This window comes from Pseudochaenichthys georgianus, chromosome 12 (assembly GCF_902827115.2).
Source record: "Pseudochaenichthys georgianus chromosome 12, fPseGeo1.2, whole genome shotgun sequence".
Taxonomy (NCBI): Eukaryota; Metazoa; Chordata; class Actinopteri; order Perciformes; family Channichthyidae; genus Pseudochaenichthys; species Pseudochaenichthys georgianus.
In genome coordinates, this window is record NC_047514.1 from 18,613,286 (window position 1) to 18,631,432 (window position 18,147).

An 18,147-nucleotide genomic window follows, 5' to 3' on the forward strand; every position below is an offset into this window, starting at 1 on the left:
TACATGTGATTGTGATTTAATGGATTTTCATTTACAAAATATACATTTTCCAAAACAGCACTTGCCAAACAAACTTGCATGTTTAAAACACATGACACAGTTACTGAGCCACCGGATATCCTGCTGCTAATACTCTTCTTTTTTTAATCTCCACTGCATTAAGTAGTGATGGGAATTACGGCTCTTTGAAGGGAGCCGGATCTTATGGCTCTGTTCCTTTCCGAGAGCCGTTCAAACGAGAAATAATCACCAGGATAATGATGGACTGTATTGCCAGAAATCTACTTTTACTCACAGAAAATGTATAACTTGCTACATCTCTCAGCCAGCCAAACTACTACTCAAGCAGCATGCGTTATGCCATCGTCTACGGAAAATTGGCATTCAGGAAAGCAAGTTACTTTTAAAGGCGAGTGGGTTTATTGCAGGCAGTGAACCAACAATAAAAAGAACGGCTCTCACCAAGTAGGATTCGGTTCCCTTTGTTCGGACCAAAGAGCTGTTCAAAAGAATCGGATCGTTCACGTTCAAAAGAATCGGATCGTTCGCGAACATCACAGCAGTGAACAAAGATTTGCATCAAGCAAAGAGTAAAATGTGCGTTTATACAACTCCAGAGCTTTGATATTTGGAAGAAATGTTTCTTAACATATGAATACATTGCTTAGCTCCATTAGCATTTAATAGCCAAAGATGTGCTCGCTACACTATTTACTTTCTAGACTTAAAAATGTATGTCATAGTTCTTGGCACATCAAGCATGAGCTGCTTGTGGAGCAAAACTGATGTTCAATTATCAGCTACAGCCTCGAAAAGGCAACATTTAAAAGTCACTCTGACAGTGAGAAGAGGATCCTTCTCAACATTTCGTTTTTTAATCATCATCATCATCATCATGATTGGGGCGTGGAGGAGGCCGTGAGGGAGGAGGCGCTCTGCACGGGGCGGGACCCTGAGGAGGGGGCGGTAGGGAGCCGGTTGGGGACGGGGGTGCAGAGACTGAGCTCAAGTTAGAAGGAGGCAGGGCTCTGTTGGGAGGGGGGGTGTACGGAGGAAGGGTGGTGAAGTCCGGGGGAGGAGTGGACGGCAAAGGGGGGAGCGTTGAAGTAGGCGACGGGGGCAAGAAGGTGTGGCTGCCCTCTGACGGACGACGCTGGTAGCTGTGGGGCAAAGTGTAGACGGGCGTGGAGGGGTGGTTGTAGATGGGATAGTGGGAAACAGGGTAGGGTTTACTCCGGGTGAAGTTTATGCACTTGCCCTGTCGTGAAGAGAAATAAAAAGTAATTTCAGGTCATTGTGGAAAGAAAAGCAAAGACAACAATCTGCAGATATTCCATAAATCTGAATCTGCTGTGGCACATTGGCAGGCTTGGAAGGGTACAGCTTTCAACTAACGGAAAGAGGAAATTCCTCTGTTATTGAGTGTCATGGAAGAAAATAGTTTTCCTGCCAGCCCAGTCGAGCAGAAGCTGGAAGTGGAGCAGGACCTACTCCAAATGACTTTGGAGTAGGATGACAAGTCTTCCTGCAGAAACAATGCTGCGGTTGTTTTTTCCTTTGTCTACTCGCTATGCCTCCTGAGGGTTTAGCTTGAAGTCAGTTTGAAGGAGCGTTGACTTTTGAGTCTATGGAATACGTCTTTAATGTCATGCAGATGAAACATCATCTCGTTTTTTTTACTTTGCTCTTTGATCCTTCGCTCCAAACTTCTTTTGTTCCTCATTTCCAGAGGTCATGAATTTGAGATCTGGCCAATCTTTACGTCTGCCTGCCAAACACCTGAAATATCTGGTTAACTATCCTTTGTATTGCTTTGCTTAAGTTAATGCGTTCTTGTCTTAACAGAAGTGATGCTGTTTTTCATTAAAGAGAGGAAGAATCGTAGCATATTCTCCTGTCTTCTTGTCTCTGGCGTGTCTCTCACCTTGTCTCCAGGATGAGGTCTCATCACAGACACTCTGTCATAGCCTTTTCTCAGAAACACATACAAAGCATCCAGTTTGCCCTGGAGAGAGATTAGCACAGATGATAGTACACATATTATACAGCAGATCATACAAGTGACCTCTGATAACAAACAGATTATCAACATGTGTGTGTCGTGTCCCGCAGGCAGCGTTAGTCTGTTTTCTCTGCCAGGCGGCATCTGCTCCACCTTTTGCTGCAGATGTCTTTCTTTTGATTCTTGCATAAGCTTTATGGTAGAGTGATAGATAAACAAAGAAAGTATTTTTGCTGGAAATAACAGTCGTGCAACAGATTCCATAATAATGGGTCATCTCGGTTCAGGTCTGGTTCTTATTAGCATCCATCCAGCTGACTAATATGCTAGGGAACACGTTTTTATTAACTGTTTCCTGGTCACACATCATCCCCAGGAACACTTCAAACTAATTATTTTAGATTATGATGGATGGACGTGATTGTCAGGAAGAGGTCTTTATGTTTCGAAACTCATACTGTGGTATATTACATATGTTAACGTTATGTGATCCATGACATGGAAAACATTTTCCAACAGTTCTCTAACTGAGCAAACTGGGCAAGAGTGTGGATACAAACTCTCAAAAAAACTATAACAACCTAAGATAAGATTTGTTTTGTCAATTTAAGTATATTTAATAAATGAATAAAGTTCAAACTATATAACTTTAGCACCTTTATTGGAGAGTACCACTTCTGTGGGCGGACTGATTTGTGCACGTGGTAGTAAGGCTGCGGTGGATCATACTCCTCCTCTGGCATCACAACTCGAGCATTTTTTGCTTTTTCCAGTTTAGCTCCTTCTTCAGTCGAGCCTTTATCTCCCCATCGGACCTGAATAAAAACAACAGTTATCAGTGCTCTAATAAGAAAAGCAAAATACGTGTTTAAATGAGTTGAGTTTGAAGTAGGAATACAGTCGATAATTGTATTCGTTTAGCTTCAGAATAATAGAGCGGCTATGTTTTAGCCACGTTAGCTCTGGCTCCACCGTTTGTCTTTACTGACCAACCCAGTCTCACGGCATTTCGTGTTCACCAACACGATTTTTAATCTATTGATTCGTGTTCACCATCACGATTTGCCCATTTTTTTCGTGTTGCACAGCACGATTTTAAAAGCAATGTATTTCTACTGGTAACGTGTTTCGTGCCTGCAGGCTGCAGCACGTCTTTTTCTCCGGTCGGGTCGTGGAAGACCGGAAGCTGTGTGGTTCATAAAAACATGTTCTTACTCAATATCAAGCCACAATTATTGCTGTTATTTTAAATCATATAATTTCGAACTTTTGTTGCCGTCTGTGAGGAAAATAAATGGGGCTCAGAGCCTCAGGATACTGAAATCTGTATTTTTTAAATATTTTTTTCCTTCTAATTTGTTATTCTTTTCAAAATAACACACTGTTATTTACTCACCAATAACACACAATTATCCTTGCTTTTATTTATTGGTTTAATTCCATAATCTCGGGCTTTTTTGACGTCCGTCAGGAACTGAATTTCAAAATAAATATAACCGGAAACAGACGTAGGCATTTCGAGCGATTACCCAAGATCCTCAGCTATGGTTTTAAGCTCTCTGATTGGATGTGTTAGCCGCAATGCATGCTGGGATTTGGTGTTTATATTATATGAAATCCGGAAAACATTTTAAAAGTATAAAATAATACTTAATTCCGAGTGCTCTTGCTTTTCTCTTTGAAAGTCATCACATAACGGCATTGTAATACACGGTTCGGCTGCATTACATATTACAGATCTGCCGTAGTTCTTTATTTAGAGAGCCCTGATGAGAAGACAGTAAGTCCGACCCATTTCCGGTGAGGGTTGGCCTCCGCCAGGGCTGCGCTTTGTCACCAATCCTGTTTGTAATATACATGGATCGGATTTCGAGGCATAGTCGTGGGGGGAGGGGTCTGCAGTTCGGTGGACTAAGGATTGCACCACTGCTTTTTGCAGATGATGTGGTTCTAATGGCTTCATCGGTCTGCGACCTTCAGCTCTCACTGGATCGGTTCGCAACCGAGTGTGAAGCGGCTGGGATGAGGATCAGCACCTCCAAATCTGAGGCCATGGTTCTCAGCAGGAAACCGATGGACTGTCCACTCCAAGTAGGGAATGAGTCCTTACCCCAAGTGAAGGAGTTCAAGTATCTCGGGGTCTTGTTCTCGAGTGAGGGAACAATGGAGCGTGAGATGGGCCGGAGAATCGGAGCAGCGGGAGCGGTACTGCAGTCGCTTTACCGCACCGTTTCGACGAAAAGGGAGCTGAGCCAGAAGGCAAAGCTCTCTGTCTACCGGGCCATTTTCGTTCCTACCCTCACCTATGGTCATGAAGGATGGGTCATGACCGAAAGAACGAGATCGCGGATACAAGCGGCCGAGATGGGTTTCCTCCGCCGGGTGGCTGGTGTCTCCCTTAGAGATAAGGTGAGAAGTTCGGTCATCAGGGAGGGACTCGGAGTTGAGCCGCTCCTCCTTCGCGTCGAAAGGAGCCAGTTGAGGTGGTTCGGGCACCTAGTTAGGATGCCACCTGGGCGCCTCCCTAGGGAGGTGTTCCAGGCACGTCCAGCTGGGAAGAGACCAAGGGGTAGACCTAGGACCAGGTGGAGGGATTATATCTCTTCGCTGGCCTGGGAGCGCCTTGGGATCCCCCAGTCAGAGCTGGTTGATGTCGCCAGGGAAAAGAAAGTTTGGGGCTCTCTGCTGGAACTGCTACCCCCGCGACCCGACCACGGATAAGCGGGAGAAGATGGATGGATGGATGGATGGATGAGAAGACCTTTGGAAAAACTGGAAGAAATGGCGCCGAAACTGAATACTTGACGTGGATCATAAACATATCAACAATTAAACAACATCTTCAATTTCTCTTCACACAATACGTCTCCTTGCAGTATCAACACTAATTCGGCTGACTTTTACATTTGATCTAATTCACAGATAGGTTATATTTACACCATAACGGTGCACAGCTGATAGAAAAGGACTGTAGTTTTCAAAGATATTACTGATTGTCTTTGAATGTAAGAATGTAAATACTGAGTCTGAAATAGTATAGCAATATGCTGTAAAATGATGTGAAAGCATGCATACAACTATACATCTTCAGATGTTGTACATACATAATACAAAGTTATTATGGCTGTGTGCACCTTGTGTGCACCTCCTAGTGGTTAAAGCACGTTATTGAATTATTGTTTTTATGTGTTATATTTGATTACAAAAATATTAAGAGTACATACTTTCATAGGGGGAAAGTATAAATATAGAAATATAGAATATAAAAAATCAAGAAGATACTATAAGTGATCTCTACAATAAAACAGTTTAGTGCAGGATGTACACAGATATTAATAGGAGGAGGTGCTAAACAGAAAAACGGATTAACCTTTATTTAAACATTAAATATTAAATATTAAGCCTGACAAAGTAATTAACGTCTAATATATTGCTTTCCTGCAATGTTAACTATGTTGAAGCACTTATTTTAACTGATATTATACACATTAATTATACTCTTATGTATGTAGATAGAATACGAAATGTGCAGAATATGACAGTTTAATGGTGGAGGTACACACATATTGATAGATGTCTTGTAATGCACTGTTGAGGAACCTGTGACCCAAGTTTTTCATTCATAGCATAACTACACCGTAGTTGTGTATGATATGTCAATAAACCTTTGAAAATCTTGAAAGGGATGTGCAAAATAGCCATAATATACAGTCTTTAATTAACTATTAGTAGAGAATAACGAGTAATGAATATACTTTATGACTTGTTTCCATTCATGTCAATTGCAGATACATGTTTAGTCTTCTCAAGCACCAACTATCAAATATCTCTCCTGATTGTTGGCACTTGACAATCACCTTCCCTGCATTTTACTCAGGTGTAACTAAAGTCTGCTTTAAGGGTTGTTTATATTTCACATAATTAATCAGAATCTGCAAAGTAACTCAAATAAATGCAGTGGAGTAAAAATACCAGGTTAACCTCTGAATTGTAGTGGAGTAGAATTACAAAGTAGCAATGAGCTGTCATGTGGGTATATGACATTAATATAATGCTGCGCATTATGGACACAAGTGATTTTCACCCATTTATTAATTATATGTTTTACATTTGATAACACCAATGTGTTTAATAATGGCAACTTCTAATTGTGGGAAAAACGAAAACGTTCAGTAGAGATGTCCCATAAAACATTTTGCGAAACACAATAGCCAGCATGTGTAGTTCTGGAGGGGTGTTCGATTCCAGTTTTGGATAGTCTGGCGTGGTTTCGTTCCATTTCACACAGCTGTTTGACGCTCTGCGTAACCTTACGGGAACTGTAGTCCTAAACGATAGCTGGGGATTATGGGTAGTGTAGTGTCTTCGGCCATCCTAAACTCAGAAATGTTGACAATCGCAATGATGCTCGAAATGTCCCTGATAGGCCTACGTCTGTTTCCGGTTATTTTTATTTTGAAATTCAGTTCCTGACGGACGCCAAAAAAGCCCGAGATTATGGAATTAAACCAATAAATAAAAGCAAGGATAATTGTGTGTTATTGGTGAGTAAATAACAGTGTGTTATTTTGAAAAGAATAACAAATTAGAAGGAAAAAAATATTTAAAAATACAGATTTCAGTATCCTGAGGCTCTGAGCCCCATTTATTTTCCTCACAGACGGCAACAAAAGTCAGAAATTATACGATTTAAAATAAAAGCAATAACTGTGGCTTGATATTGAGTAAGAACATGTTTTTATGAACCACACAGCTTCCGGTCTTCCACGACCCGACCGGAGAAAAAGACGTGCTGCAGCCTGCAGGCACGAAACACGTTACCAGTAGAAATACATTGCTTTTAAAATCGTGCTGTGCAACACGAAAAAAAGGGGCAAATCGTGATGGTGAACACGAATCAATAGATTAGAAATCGTGTTGGTGAACACGAAATGCCGTGAGACTGGGTTGCACTGACATATCTCAAAAACGGTTTCATGACATTTTCAGATTTTGTTTTGTTCCTAGACAATAAGTCCATCTCACTTTAGAGATCTACTGACCTTTACTCCAGTCTATGATCATATGAGCTTGACATTTTTGTTTTCTGGAAAAGTGTCTCAAACAACTATTGGATGGATGGTTGTTGTTTGTTAAACTTTCCTCTTGCGCCATGGACTGGTTAAATGTTTGTGTCCCACACTTAGTTGTATGACTGAATATCCTACCTTTTAATGATGACATGCAATCAGCCTCAGCTGTACTTTGCTGCATTTGCATTTAGTTTACTCTAAATAGTGAATGTTAGCATGCTAAATACTGTAGCTAAAATAAGCATGTTAGCATTGTCTTTCTGAGTATGTTAGCATAACTATAGCATTTAGCTCAAAACACAGCTGTGCCTAAACACAGCGCTTAGACCTTAGACTTAGAGAAGCTTAGTCTTGTTACATTGAATATTTTGAGATCATAAGAACATTTTATTTACATCAGCTGAAAAAAGGCATCTGGACCATTTTTATGCCAGTGCATGCAATGATTTCAACTGTTGTACATTATGTCAATCTTATTGCTACAAAGTGCTGCTTTATTTCTACTTAAATTACTCTTTTCTTGCACATCCACATAAAGATTAATTCAACCCGGTCCTCAGAAGTTGGCTCATTTGCCTCAAAATGTTATTGCATTGCAGTTTATGTTCCAAAGTTTGGGATTTTTTCCTATGCCCCTGAGAGAGCAGCATTTACTTTTAGACCTATGTTCTAGCTTCAAAACTACATATTCAGCATAAGAACCAATGCTAACGATAATCTTCCTTCCCACATGTAAAGAATGTTTCACTAAAAGCAGATTTGTTATGTTTCTTTTATAATTAACTGAATGCTCAGAGAACAACTTAAAAAGCCAAAGTAAAGATGAAGAAAGATCCATCACACCAGGATTTAAACCAGTCCTGTCAAAGCAACCTTGGAAGATCATTATTTAGATGTACTCCCTTGCAGCTGCCACAGAAAAGCCATGGAAGTTTAAACCTGGCAGAAAAAGCACTTAAATGAGGTTGTGCATATTTTCCATTGCTCTGTTTGGAAGTGGTGCCGCTTCAAGTTCACAGAGTCCTCAGGCTGCACTGACAGTCTGTAAAGCATTTCACACCAAGAGAGTGACCTCCTTTCTCCTAGACACAGACATATATCGTGACCTTGGGACGTATGTACTTTCTGATCATTCCTCAGAATCTATCAGGTAGCTCAGATGTCTGACTGCCTCTTTCTATTTCACTAGAAATCTCCAGACATTATGATTTCTTCCTTTCCACCTTTGCTTTCCACACACAATTGAAAGCATTCTTGCCTTTTACAATCTCAAGTTGCAAAATCCAATCCTCTAATCGGCACCTTTACTTCTCCTGAGCAGCCTGCTGAAAACCAAAGAAACTTGCCTGTTTCTGTAACAACCACGAACAAATCATTCAAGCTCGCCAGAAGAGTACACATCCTGGCATTTGGTAAATCTGTCGTCTCTGCAGTTTACGGGCCAGATCTTGGCCTCAACTTGACTCTCACTGGCTCTCCAAAGGATCACAACTACAAAGTGACTCAGCCGCTTCCAGCATGGACTTGCATACTCATCTCTTTTAAGGAATTACTCTTTTCCTGTTCCACTTTGTATTGCCTCTGTCATTGATTGATCTTTTTTCAAAGTAAGCAGGAGCTAGAATCATGGCTGCCACATGTGTCTTCTATGAACCTGGAGCTAGCTGACTGATATGCAGTGGATTTCATTTTTATATTTACAAAAAATTATATTTAATTTTGCAAAGGAGCAGAATTGACTAATTCAGCATCTTTAAGCATAATTTGCTGGTTTGATGTTGATTCAATGTAAGAATGACCTCTTCTGATTATAGCAGCTTTGCAACAGGCCGCAAACATTTGGCAATATTAGTAATCTATTTTGTGAATCTAAGTCTGTTAAAGTTAACACAAAGTTAAACACTAAGTTTAACGATATAATAAAGTATTTTCTATCTGGGTTTCCTTATACCTCCATTCTTTTGATGCCTCCGACTCCACGTCCTCCGTAGTACGAGGCGTCCACTGTGGGCCACCTCTTCTTGGGGAAACCATCCTCGTCATCCTTTCAAAAATAAATCAAAGAAGCAAAACCATTAGACTTTGCGAGACAAACAAGGCAATAATTACTGTTATGAAATTAAAAAGGGTGCAGAAAGGGGAGACAAATTATTAAGCACTTACAGAGCTGTCCTCTATTACTGGAGGAGGCGGCTCGTGAATGACCTGCAAACATGAAAGATAAATATATAACGGTGCAACCTGACATAAACACAAATGTTTATGTTGTTCATCCACAAGATCCAAGATGGCTGCCGTACCACGGTGCAGCAGAGAGGCCAGAACCACCAGAGCAGGAGGACGATGAGCAGGAGCAGCAGGATGAGCAACGCTATGGCAACAAAGGTCCCATCAGACTATAGAGCAGGAAAAAGAGACAGGACATCACCAGGGTAAGATCATTTGACTGTATACTGCATCAAACCAGTACACAACTTTCTAACCAACCTGTTGCTTTTAAAATACTGAAATACATAATGTGTTGTACTTGTGTTTAAATGAAACTACTTTAACAAGTTTGCAACTGAGACGAGAAGAAAGAGTCATTTATGAAAGTGGCGGTAAAATGAATCAAGGTACTTGTACTTTACTGTACTTCAAGTATCTTTTGCAGCTTTATACTTGTACTCCACTGCATCTTACAAGACATTTTTTTACTTTGATCCTACTACTTTATTAGAAGTTTGACAGCTTTTGTATCTTTACACTTTTTACCCATTTTCTCCAGATGTGTTTATTTGAATGTGTCTGATAAACTAATGGATAAAATATTCCTCTGTGGCTTAAGAAAATTATTATTATTTGGACCCAACGCTCACAAGGATTGTGTAAATCTGGGAATCACAATCACTGATTGCTCAAATCCTTGTGAGCTTTGGGTCCAAATAATAATAATTTTCTTAAGACACAGAGGAATATTTTATCTATTAGTTTGGCTTGCACAGCCAAACATTAGCTTCCCAGGGTTTGCAGAGCACCCATGAGGCCATGCATCTGGGATGAACTTGGATTGAGACTAGATCTGTTCTAAACATCTCATTGATATACTCCCATGCTTGGTTTGTCTCGAGCCATTCTAGACAAATGTAACTATTTATTTGCTGGACTCCCACAACTCAATAAATTCCCTCCAAATTGAACATGGGCTACGGTTCTTACAAAAACTACAACTATAATAAAATGGAAAATAAAACGGAGTAAGAGCCTCAAGTTAATAAAGATGCTTACATGTGTGACAGGATGTTTCTTTTTTTTTAAACTGAAAGAAACAACTAGAACCCTTACTCTATGCCTAACCCACGTTTTGTCATGCAATGTCTCAATATGAATAGTATGAGTCAGAACAAAGTGAAGACTGGAGTTGGAATATATCTATAAGCTTTGTGTGAGTTCAGCTTTTATTTGAATTGCACTTACACATGTGACTGCAGTAATTGTGACAGAGCTTGATACGAAGCTCAGGCCATTATTCATGCTGACGTGGAGAGTGGCACATCTGTACAAATGAAGTGGGAACAAAAGAGGAGCAATGATCATATATTCAATGCGACACAGTCTTCCCCATCTGTACACGCTTACAGTAATTACTTACGTTCCCTCTTTTTCCAGTACAGGAGCCGGGCACAAAAGGTAGGTATCTTTCACCACCAAAGGTCTTTTCACTGTGGAATAAACAATGTTATCATGCTGTAATGAACTTTACATACAAGGGTCAAGTACAGATGATAACTGGTGAATGAGAAAGTAGTGAAAGCTGCAAAGGAGAACGTTTGCTTGATTTTGCTCTAGCAGTCATGAAACTCCACTAAATTCTAGCCTCAAACTTTTTTTTGGTTATTCAATTCCTGGACTTCCTCCCTTGTGGAAAAAGTAGCAAATTAGGGCGGTTTGCGGTTTATTTACCCTGGCTGAGTGAGTGTCTAGTGTGTGCAAAGACAGTGCTTCATGCCTGATGAGATCCACATTCCCCTCCAGACATCTGAGAAGCATTGAGCGTTCAACCAGCTGATTCAAAGGAGGGCTAGATGGTGTTGATGGGTTTTTTAAGAGGAGGGCCGACGGGGATTTCAGCCTTTGAGAGCTACTAAAAACTGCTCACCCACTTTGAACAGTGCTGTAAATGGCTGCTGATTAAAACTGCTGCTGTCTATATATATAAATTGTATTCAAACACCCAATGTTGTGGTCTTGGCAATCACTTCACAATGTAAAGTTTACTTACACATGTCTAAATTCTCTTAAAGTTATGTTGCCAAGTTTTGACAGACTAACCATGTCCTCTTGTTTGCAGTCTCCATATCAAACATGTGACATAATATGGCCTTGTATATTTTAAATGATGGACTTCTATGTGTGGTTTGGTATTTGTCTATTAACACAGCAAGCAGACACAGCACCATTAGCATTCATATAGAAGTAAATCCAATTTGCACTCTCCGTTTAGCTTGGTTTTGGTCTCCACCGACTAAGTGTATTTTTAGCTGCTTAACGCTCTGCTATGTTCACCAGATAGTCGCTAACTTTGTCTGTCTGCTGTTTGGGTCTGAACAGGTTGCACTGTGAGCCATAAACCCGAAACAAAGAGCTGAAAGCTAAAAAAGAAAGACGCTAAAATGCTCTAGATCTGAGGGGAGTGCAGCAGACTAATGGGAACATGTGATGTAGGTGTGTCACTATGAGTTACTGCTTTCACATTACACTTAGTTATATAATAAGCATTTCAAAGTCACAAATAAAGACATACTGCAAAAAAGAATCCAGTGCATACACTTACTCAAAGTAACGGTGTCATTGATGCGGAAGCTGCAGAGTACTTTCTGTACGTCTCGGGTGTGAAGGAAACCATTTCCTTTTACTACCACTTCGAAAGATTCTGAAATGGGATTAAAGGGACCATATTTTATAATTATGTACTGTCATTTGTCCTTCCAAAAGGTTTTATTTTGTGTATGTTGAAAGGCCTATAGTCATAAATGTAACCTGGGGATATAAACTCTACATATGCTTGTATGTCTCTTTCAGTTGAATAATTATATCTAAATATCAGTTGTATAATGCAGAATTATTTTTAATAAAATGTTTGTGTGTACCTCCTGCACAGATGCTGGACGGCTCCACAGCCAGGATCTCAATGCATGACCTCTTCAGGATCTGAAAGGGGAAGTATTTGCACAAAAAGAGGAACTCAAGGTACAGTCGGTTCAATTTAGCAATGAAGTATTTAATCATATTTCTGTGACGTAAAATTACCGAGTCGATGACTCCGTGTAGCGCCTCAAATCCGTCGTTCACCGGGAACACATGGTCCTTACTGTCGGCTATCGTTGAAAGCTGTCAATGACGATTCAATGATTATAAGTTTGCATCGCTCAATTCATACATTAATTAACGGTTTTATTAGTTACCAGATTAATGTACCTGGGTTTCATTGAAGTCTTTAACCCCGACACAGTACACAGTGGCACCCAACTGGCGAGCTCTGCCTGCCTGAGACATTAAACAACACAGGTGTTTTAATGATGGGTCATTTTTCAGTTCTATTTGATGACTGAGTTGGTATTCATATGTTTATGAATCATTTGAGTGTGATAGAGTATTTCCTGGTGTAGCATCGCCTGCCCAAGGACTGCAAAAGCAAATGATTCAAAGATTATTGATTGTTGTCCCTGTGTAATGAAGACTATATCTGAGTAAATGAACTTCAGTAGAAAGATGAAGGCTCAGTCAATCGGGCAGAACGTGCAGGTTTCATTGCTCCTTATGGGCTGCAATGTTAACGCTTTTTCCACTCGTAGAAACGCCTCCTTCAGTTATGTTATGCCTTTGACTGCTGCTGGAAAACATCTGTTGTGACATTGCAGAGTCATGTGGCCACAAGGGCAACAACCCTGGTTTTTACACACAGGATAATACAGCAAAGGCTTTCCAGACATTTGAGGTTCAAATGTTTATTTATGCTTTCAAGTTTCTATTTTTACATCATTTTTGAATAGGGGAGAGATATAGCTAGGTGATATGATGCATAATCACATGATGGTAAAAAAGTCCCAATTTGCAATATTATTACCGTACTTTTCGGACTATAAACCGCGACTTTTTTCCCCATTTTTTTGTACAGCTAACGGCCACCAGGGAACCTCCTAAATCTATGGATTTTACAAGTACAATTAACCACCTTTAACACTATGGGCTCTATGACCGGTCCGCGCCCGCCACCTTTAAGCGGCGGGCTCCAGCCTCCAGCAGGAAATGCTGGAGGCCGGAAAAGAGTGAGACAGGTAGCGCGCCAAAGTGAGAGACAGAACGAGAGCAAGACAGACGGACAATTTAGCTGCTGCGGCTTATATGCAGGTGCGCTTTATAGTCCGAAAAGTACGGTACTGTCTTTATTTAAAAAAAAAAAAAGGATCAGTTTGAGGATATATTCATTCTCTATTGAACATTGAGTCACTGTTAAACTGCACTAAAGCAATGTCTAAGTAATGCTAACACCCTGCATTTAGTTTGAATCCCTATCTGGTTTTCATGTCACCTCTCTTTGTGCGAGGTCAAACTGATGTTCCCGCAGTTCCCCGTCCGTCAGGGCGATGATCACACTGGCTGACCGGTAACCTAAAAGCCAGAAACAGAGAGGAAATGGCGGTTTAAATAATGACACAAAATCCGTCTCATCAAATATTATAAAATAACTTTCTTTTGATGGAAAGCGCAGCTGTGATTCGGTTGTTATTTTTGATTATTCTAACACGTGTTTGAATTGAGTTGGGATGAATGGATCAAATATACTTATTACTACTAGAAGTCATGATTAAGTGCTTGGGAAGGAACGTTTTTTACTCACCATCTCCGGTCCCGTAGTAAATCTGCTCGCTGGCCTAAAAGAGAAGTTTAGAGGCGTCAGTGGCAATATATTTAAATTGGTCTCATTTAAAACGAGTTAGATGCCATCCTGTTGGGCAAGCAGGATCTGCTTCTCATTTATTTAACAGATGTCTTACTTTTTGAAAACCTTTGTCCATAAAGGTGTCTCCACCAGGATGCACATTGTTGAGCTCCTCCAGCCCGGCCCGGATCTTCTCTCTGATCATTGAGTATATGTTATTTAAAATTCAAGGAGATAGCACAAATTGCATTTAACTAAGCAAAGGAAAATACAACAGATGCATTCAATCTTTAAGACATTTGCATGAGGCACCTGTCTTCTGTCAGTGCCATGAGAGTCCTTCCTTCTGTTGAGAACACAATGAAAGACATCCGCAGCTGAGGACTAGAAGGAAAAAACCCAGCAAGAGACGACTGTCATGTTTTACAATATATTGTTTCTCTTTCAAATCTGACGTTTCTGCTTGGACTTACCTGATGAACTTGTGAGCCAGGTGGTCAACAAAGTAATAAATCTCATTCCAGTGTTGTTGCACACTGCCAGACCTGAGAAAGGGTCAAAGAATACAACTTGCTTATAGAAATTCATAAAGGTAGCTGTCCTTAATATATAGCCATGTAGTTTGCAGAGGTGGGAAGTAGTGGAGTATAAATACTTCGTTATTGTACCGAAGTACATTTTTCTGGTATCAGTACTTTACTCCACTACTTATTTTTCTGACGACTTTTTACTTTTACTTCTTACATTTTCAAAACAGGTTTGTTCCTTTAGTTTGAATGTGTGTTTGGTGGCGTGATCATTATTATTTAGAGTCATTGCGTGCCTATTGATTTGAACACGATCCGTGTATCCATCACTTCCTGCTCTTCTCTAAAGAAGACGGACCAATGAAAACGTTGTCATGTTGCCGTTGTTCAGCATCGAAACATTCATTAGCTAACAATGACATTATTGTTCTATTAATATAAAGGGAGCTCAGGTACTCTTTAAAACAGCTGGTAGTTATGGGTACTTTTTACTTAAGAACATTTTGAAGCCCATACTTCTTTACTTTTACTTGGGTAAAGAAGTTTAGTCAGTACTTCTACTTTTACCAGAGTATTTTTAAACATGAGTATCTGTACTTCTACTTGAGTAAAGGATGTGTGTACTTTTGCCATCTCTGATAGTTTCTACATTTCTCAGTCATGTGGTAGTATAGGGAGCAGTTGGTCATAAGTTGTTATGAGATACAAAATATAGAAAAACTTCTTCTTCCATTTGCTTGTTTACTCAGAGCTACTGTTAAAAGCCCACATTCATTTCATTTCAAACCTTTATTTATACAGATAAAATCCCATTGAGATCATTGATCTCTTTTCCAAGGGAGACCTGCTCAAGTAGTTCCACATGAAACATAAAAACATAAACAGAACAACAAAAGGACATCATACAGCATCATTTACAAAATGATCCACATAAACAGGTACCAATAGCTTCCGATTGAGTAGCATCCAACCGAGCTTTAAAAACATTTAGTGGCACCAGATTGTTCAGTTTCCATTTAATTTGCAGACTATTCCAAGACAGAGGAGCTGCGCATCTAAAAGCTGTCTTCCCTAAGACAGTCCTAGCAGTTGGCACATTTAATAAAACCACAGCATTCGATCTCAGGCAGTAGCCACTTACAATTCTCCGTGAGATCAGGGAGCAGATATAAGATGGAAGTTTCCCAAGCATGGCTTTGTATATAAAAATGTACCAGTGACTGAGCCTCCGTACAGTTAGTGAAAGCAAACCAGCCCTTGCATACAGGGTACAGTGATGGGTTAATGCTTTACAGTTTGTCACAAATCTCAGAGCACTGTGAAACGCAGCATCTAACTTGATCAGGCAATTGGCAGGTGCATTCATATAGACCAGATCACCATAGTCCAGCACAGGTAAAAAGGTCACAGTGACTAGCCTTTTCCTGGCCTCAAGCGAGAAACAGGACTTGTTTCTGAAAAAGAACCCTAGCCTAACCCTCAGTTTTTTTAGCAGGTTATTGACATGCAGTTTAAAAGAGAGACACTCATCAAGCCAGATACCAAGGTATTTGTAACAGGCAACAACTTCAAGTTTTGTTCCTTGCGTAGTAACAATATCTAAAACAGGCTCTGGTGTCTTTTTAGCTTTTGAAAAGAGCATTACCTTGGTTTTATCCACACACATATATTTAGTTTACTATCTTTTAAGACAAGGAAAAGCAGGACATGTTCACATTTGAGAGGCAGTTACAGCTAATTGTTTTGCATTTTTTGGTTAAGTAAATTATAATCCATTGTCTGAATTGTTGCGCAAAAGAGCTGCACATGTAATGTTCCCTTTAGTTTGAAGTTGAATGATGTACTATGTTGTAGCTGCTTTGTTATAATATATTTGTTTATCTTTAACTTGTTGTTGGTAATGTATGCATTAGCTCATCTGCAGTATGTTTTTAGAGAAGCCGGTGAGACTTCAACTTTTGTATTTTCTTATAAGTGCGATGCTTCACTTTTCCCCCATGTGGGGTTCACTGCTTATTTGCATAACAAACAATGAGAAGTGCCACGACCATTTTCAAATGAGCTGAATGTAATGTCAAGTCCTGATTTTAAAATATGTTGTGCACTCAAGTAACAATAAGAAGAGGACACTTTTAAACGGAAGTCAGCCATTAAAGAGAATTACGAGACACATGTAAAACGTCTTCTCATTCTGCACTGCTTCTCTTCTTCTCCCTCTTTGTTATGTTTTCATGTATCCTGTGATGCGAGACCCAGTGCAGATGTGCCGCCAAAAATGTGGGATCTCTGGAACATCTGGCTCTAATGGAGAAAGGGTTCTGCAGACTGAAGCAGAGCTGGACTCAATGTGGAGTCCTGTCGGTGAAACGTGGCCGAACTTCAGAAAGTACCAATGGAAAAAGTGATTTCTGATTTATAGTGTTATTTCCTGCATTTATTTCATTGGGTATTTATTTGTCACAGGGTCTGATTTGTTATATTGTTTTTGATATTTCTAATGAATCAGGATTCCCTGCAGGGCACTTTATTATTGAAGTGAAAGCATAAGCACTTTGTAAACTGTATTTTCCATCCAGGAGGACATTACTATGACCTGGCAACTAAACATCAACACACTGACACATGACTGGAAATGACCTGCTGAGGAGCTTCACACTGGCTTCCCACTGGCTTCACACTGGCTTCACACTGGCTTCCCACTGGCTTCACACTGGCTTCCCACTGGCTTCACACTGGCTTCACACTGGCTTCACACTGGCTTCCCACTGGCTTCCCACTGGCTTCACACTGGCTTCACACTGGCTTCACACTGGCTTCCCACTGGCTTCCCACTGGCTTCACACTGGCTTCACACTGGCTTCACACTGGCTTCCCACTGGCTTCCCACTGGCTTCACACTGGCTTCACACTGGCTTCCCACTGGCTTCACACTGGCTTCACACTGGCTTCACACTGGCTTCAGTCTCATGGAAAGGGTTACCAGAGATTTGTTCCTTTGTTATGAGATATAGTGTTAGGCCAAATGTGCCTATACCGTTTTCTGATTTTACGTGAGGATGTGTTGCTTTTCTTTGTTTTTTATAGTTTTAAACTGATTATCTTTAAGTTTTTAACTGTTGGAAGAACAATGGAAGACATTTCCATGGAGCCACCTGAGACTCTGGGAGCATGAGACGCATTTTTTATAATTTCTCTGACATTTTATAAACCAAATTACTAATCGATTGATCCAGAAGCCATTTACACTATGATACTTGCATCTGGTGGTTATCAGTTAGTCTATATATTTTAAGAATGTCCCTATCAAATTATCCATATATAAATAAAGCAATCTGCAGATCATCAATTAGAATATGTGTTGCAAATTGATGCTGCCCTAAGCATCCTTTACCACAAGAAATCCTCAGATCTGGAGTGTTTCACTCTTCTGCCTTTTTGTTTAACCTTTAGTACACTTGTTATCCGAAAGGGGACATTTCACAATAAACATCCACATGTGCCAGCTGTGTTGACAGAACTGAGCTTTGTTTTGGCACTCCAAGTCACACACATTGTTCTTTATGTCTGTCCCCAGCACAAAACCCGTCGTATTTTCACTTGACTTAAAGCTGCTTGTCATCTCAA

General features: G+C 40.2%; 1 protein-coding gene across 2 annotated transcripts in view; it reads right to left on the reverse strand.

Annotated features, from left to right (window-relative positions):
* antxr1b (ANTXR cell adhesion molecule 1b) overlaps positions 1 to 18,147 on the reverse strand; it is a 20,457-nt gene continuing 2,310 nt past the window's right edge. For both annotated transcript variants that reach the window (XM_034095507.1, XM_034095506.1), the window contains exons 2-18: positions 14,470 to 14,541; positions 14,309 to 14,380; positions 14,112 to 14,193; positions 13,955 to 13,988; positions 13,646 to 13,725; positions 12,532 to 12,600; positions 12,364 to 12,444; positions 12,204 to 12,264; positions 11,888 to 11,986; positions 10,706 to 10,775; positions 10,531 to 10,609; positions 9,375 to 9,470; positions 9,238 to 9,279; positions 9,026 to 9,118; positions 2,659 to 2,817; positions 1,925 to 2,005; positions 1 to 1,258 (exon numbers count right to left, since the gene is read on the reverse strand). In XM_034095507.1, coding sequence (XP_033951398.1) covers positions 875 to 1,258; positions 1,925 to 2,005; positions 2,659 to 2,817; positions 9,026 to 9,118; positions 9,238 to 9,279; positions 9,375 to 9,470; positions 10,531 to 10,609; positions 10,706 to 10,775; positions 11,888 to 11,986; positions 12,204 to 12,264; positions 12,364 to 12,444; positions 12,532 to 12,600; positions 13,646 to 13,725; positions 13,955 to 13,988; positions 14,112 to 14,193; positions 14,309 to 14,380; positions 14,470 to 14,541 — 1,654 coding nt within the window. In that variant the 3' untranslated portion in view covers positions 1 to 874. The remainder of the gene's footprint in view (positions 1,259 to 1,924; positions 2,006 to 2,658; positions 2,818 to 9,025; positions 9,119 to 9,237; positions 9,280 to 9,374; positions 9,471 to 10,530; positions 10,610 to 10,705; positions 10,776 to 11,887; positions 11,987 to 12,203; positions 12,265 to 12,363; positions 12,445 to 12,531; positions 12,601 to 13,645; positions 13,726 to 13,954; positions 13,989 to 14,111; positions 14,194 to 14,308; positions 14,381 to 14,469; positions 14,542 to 18,147) is intronic.